Source organism: Trachemys scripta, chromosome 5 (assembly GCF_013100865.1).
Source record: "Trachemys scripta elegans isolate TJP31775 chromosome 5, CAS_Tse_1.0, whole genome shotgun sequence".
In the NCBI taxonomy this organism is placed as follows: domain Eukaryota; kingdom Metazoa; phylum Chordata; order Testudines; family Emydidae; genus Trachemys; species Trachemys scripta.
Genome location: NC_048302.1, coordinates 126,968,927 through 126,972,783, shown reverse-complemented (window position 1 = coordinate 126,972,783; position 3,857 = coordinate 126,968,927). Strand labels below are relative to the sequence as shown.

General features: G+C 49.2%; 1 protein-coding gene across 1 annotated transcript in view; it reads right to left on the bottom strand.

Annotated features, from left to right (window-relative positions):
- Positions 1–354, bottom strand: part of RPIA (ribose 5-phosphate isomerase A) — a 31,071-nt gene extending 30,717 nt beyond the window's left edge. The window contains exon 1 of the mRNA XM_034772008.1: positions 103–354. Coding sequence (XP_034627899.1) covers positions 103–297 — 195 coding nt within the window. The 5' untranslated portion in view covers positions 298–354. The remainder of the gene's footprint in view (positions 1–102) is intronic.
- Positions 355–3,857: the final 3,503 nt, after the last annotated feature.

The following is a 3,857-nucleotide window of genomic DNA, read 5'->3' as shown; positions in this document are numbered from 1 at the left end:
GGGGGGGGGGATCTGGTGCAGCCCCCCAGCTGAACGGAAGCTGCTGCAAACTTCGGGGCCCGCCCTTTGCGGGGGGGGGGTCTTTCGAGGGTCTCCACTCACCTTCACGTGGTTATCTACAGCTGCCCAGGCGGCCACTCTCTTCGCCTCCTCGGACATGTCGCTGCGGCTGCGGAGCTGCCGGCGCTGTGGCAATGGCACGTGCGGAAGGGCCCGGCTCGCCCCACCTCCTGCCCTTGCTCCGCCTGGGGGCAGCGCACCCAGCAGCGCCTGGGCCAGCAGCCTCCCGCGCCGCATGCCGCACCCCACCCCCCGGCTCCGGGCTGCCCCACGCGCGCGGGAAGCCTGGGAAGGCGCCGCGCGGGGGAGGGGGGAGTGCACCGCCCAGGGGCAGCTGGGAGTTGTAGTGCCGCCGGCTGGGGCGGTGCAAGGGATGGGGAGCAGGGGGGACTACAGCTCCCACAATGCAGCTCGCCTGCCCGGGCTGCCGCGGCTCGCGGGCCCCTAGCGGGCTGGCTGGGGAGAGGCTCAGTGCAAGCTGGGGTGGGGCGGTTGTGTTGGCTGGCTGGGAGGGGAGCTCCCCCAGGGTCAACCTCGGGGCGGTGGTAGCTGAAGCAATGCACCAGGGATGGATGGGAAGAGCTGCCAGGCACCCTGCCTCCCTGTGCCCGGCACAGCGTCCGTGGCACTTGTCAGTGCACTGGGTGGGAGCCCTGGTGCTGTGACATTGGTGAGAAGTAAAACAGCAAAGAGTCCTGTGGCACCTTGTAACAGACGTATTGGAGCATGAGCTTTCGTGGGTGAATACTCACTTCGTCAGATGCATGTAGTGGAAAGTTCCAGAGGTAGGTATAAATATGCACGCAAGAGTGAGGCTAGAGATAATGAGGTTAGTTCAATCAGGGAGGGTGAGGTGCTCTGCTAGCAGTTGCGGTGTGAACACCAAGGGAGGAGAAACTGTTTCTGTAGTTGGATAGCCATTCACAGTCTTTGTTTAATCCTGATCTGATGGTGTCAAATTTGCAAATGAACTGGAGCTCAGCAGTTTCTCTTTGGAGTCTGGTCCTGAAGTTTTTTTGCTGCAGGATGGCTACCTTTAAATCTGCTATTGTGTGTCCAGGGAGATTGAAGTGTTCTCCTACAGGTTTTTGTATATTGCCATTCCTGATATCTGACTTGTGTCCATTTATCCTTTTACGCAGGGACTGTCCAGTTTGGCCGATGTACATAGCAGAGGGGCATTGCTGGCATATGATGCATATATTACATTAGTGAATGTGCAGGTGAATGAACTGGTGATGGTGTAGCTGATCTGGTTAGGTCCTGTGATGGTGTTGCTGGTGTAGCTATGTGGGCAGAGTTGGCATCGAGGTTTGTTGCATGGGTTGGTTCCTGAGTTAGAGTTACTATGGTGCGGTGTATAGTTACTAGTGAGACTATGCTTCAGGTTGGCGGGTTGTCTGTGGGCGAGGACTGGCCTGCAACCCAAGGTCTATGAAAGCGAGGGATCACTGTCCAGGATGGGTTGTAGGTCACTGATGATGCATTGGAGAGGTTTTAGCTGGAGACTGTATGTGATGGCCAGTGGAGTTCTGTTAGTTTCTTTCTTGGTCTTGTCTTGCAGTAGGAGGCTTCTGGGTACACGTCTGGCTCTGTTGATCTGTTTCCTTATTTCCTCGAGAGGGCCTCATCTTCCCTGATTGAACTAACCTCGTTATCTCTAGCCTGACTCTTGCCTGCATATTTATACCTGCCTCTGGAACTTTCCACTACGTGCATCCGACGAAGTGGGCATTCACCCATGAAAGCTCATGCTCCAATACGTCTGTTAGTCTATAAGGTGCCACAGGACTCTTTGCTGCTTTTACAGATCCAGACTAACACGGCTACCCCTCTGATGGTGAGGAGTAAGGGTGTCAAGGCCGTGCATGAGTTCACATGGCTACACTCTGCCTTCCTCTTCCTTTTCATGTACGCTGAACTGCTGTGTGCAGCTGTATAACTCCAGTTTACCCCCAATTCCCCTTCTCTGAAAATCCTAATTCCCTGAATCCACAGTGACCCCCCTGTAGCACTATGTTAGGCCATGGCTACACTTCAGCTGCTGTAGCGCGCCTCTGAGTGTCCATAGATTCATAGATTCATAGATTATAGGACTGGAAGGGACCTCGAGAGGTCATCGAGTCCAGTCCCCTGCCCGCATGGCAGGACCAAATATTGCCTAGACCATCCCTAATAGACATTTATCTAACCTACTCTTAAATATCTCCAGAGACGGAGATTCCACAGTCCATGCTTCCTACATCCATGTACTGGTGGTTTCCATTCCATCTGTGTACTTTTAATCCACCTCTCCAAGAAGCAGTAGCTAGGTTGGCAGAAGAATTCTTCCCTGGACTTTGCTGCATCTACACTGAGGGTTAGGCGACCTAATTACAGAGCTCAGGCTGCAAAATTTTTCACAGCCCTAAGCGATGTAGCTAGGTTGATCAAGTTTTTTAAGTGTAGACCAGGCTTTAGTTAATTAGTTAGTTCTGTTTATCTGAACAGCCAGTTATCCAAAAGTTTCAGATCTCCCCCTGCCAGTGTGAACATGACATAACTTTGTTAAATCTACTTTAAAAATACTTGAGTCTAGAGGCAGCATTTTCAAGAGTGCCTTAGTGATTTAAGCACCTAAGTCCTATTGAAAGTCAATATAGTTTAGACATCTAAATCCCTTAGGAACCTTTGAACAATTTTATCCTACGTCAATCCCTAGTTTGAGCACCATTTAGTCTACCAATTTTTTAAAAACTGTTTTAAATAAATTTATATGCTCCAACCATGTTGGCAATACAACCTCGTGAGATGGAAGTTTTAACATGTTGTTGCTTTTCTAGTGCAGATCGGGTCTAGACACCAACACGAGGTGCTGTGTCCCAGCTTAGTGTTAGATCCTTATATCAAAACACTGAGATGCAGTAGTGAGGGATGTGACTATAAGCTTTCCTGAACGTGGTAGTACCTGTATCCACACATCATCGACCAAAGTTATACAGCCCTATCCTAGGATGCATGGGGTTTGCTATAAAGTTTAATATGGATTTTCTGGCAGTGAAGGTTGGGAGGAGGGAATCTTTTCTTTGTTCCTAAATCCTGGCCAAGAATCTGGGAAATTAGGAGGGAGGCAGTCATTGATATTTAAGGCCAAAATTTCATAGACCAACATTTTCAGTCTTGGGTGCTTAAAATTAGGCTTCTAAATCCATACTTAGGCATTTAAATAAAAGTGACCTGGTTCTCAGAGATGCCGAGCACCAACAAATCCTACTGAAGTTAATGGGAGCTGCTGGTGCTCATCAGCACTTTTGAAAAATCAGCCCACAAGTGACTAGAGAATGTCCATTCATTTTGATTCTGATAACGAAAAAGCCTCTGTTGCTTTTTTAACTTTCTATATATCACTGACGTGACTCAGTGCTTCCTGATGTACCTCGGACCCTGTGGTGAGAACTCTCCACAACGCTGCTGTGATTTTTAGGGACTCGAAATAATTCCCTTTGTCATGGCTCACTGGGCAATGCTGGAGCGCCGGTCTTCGAACAATGGGGCATTCTTCCAGCAGAGCCTCTTTTGTCCAGTAATAAAACTTGGTTGATTCAAGCCAGCCTTCCTTTATGCAAGATGTCAGTGACTTGCTATTAAGGAGTCAGTATGTGAAAAAGGCTGGACTTTTCTACTAGTTGCAAGAAACCTTCTCTAGTGAATTGTGCACTGCCTGCAGAATAGTATATTTTACAATGCAAATACACACTGGGATGCAATTTCTATCAGAAAAAGCCAGCTACCAAAAATCATTTTCTTCCATGTTGCAT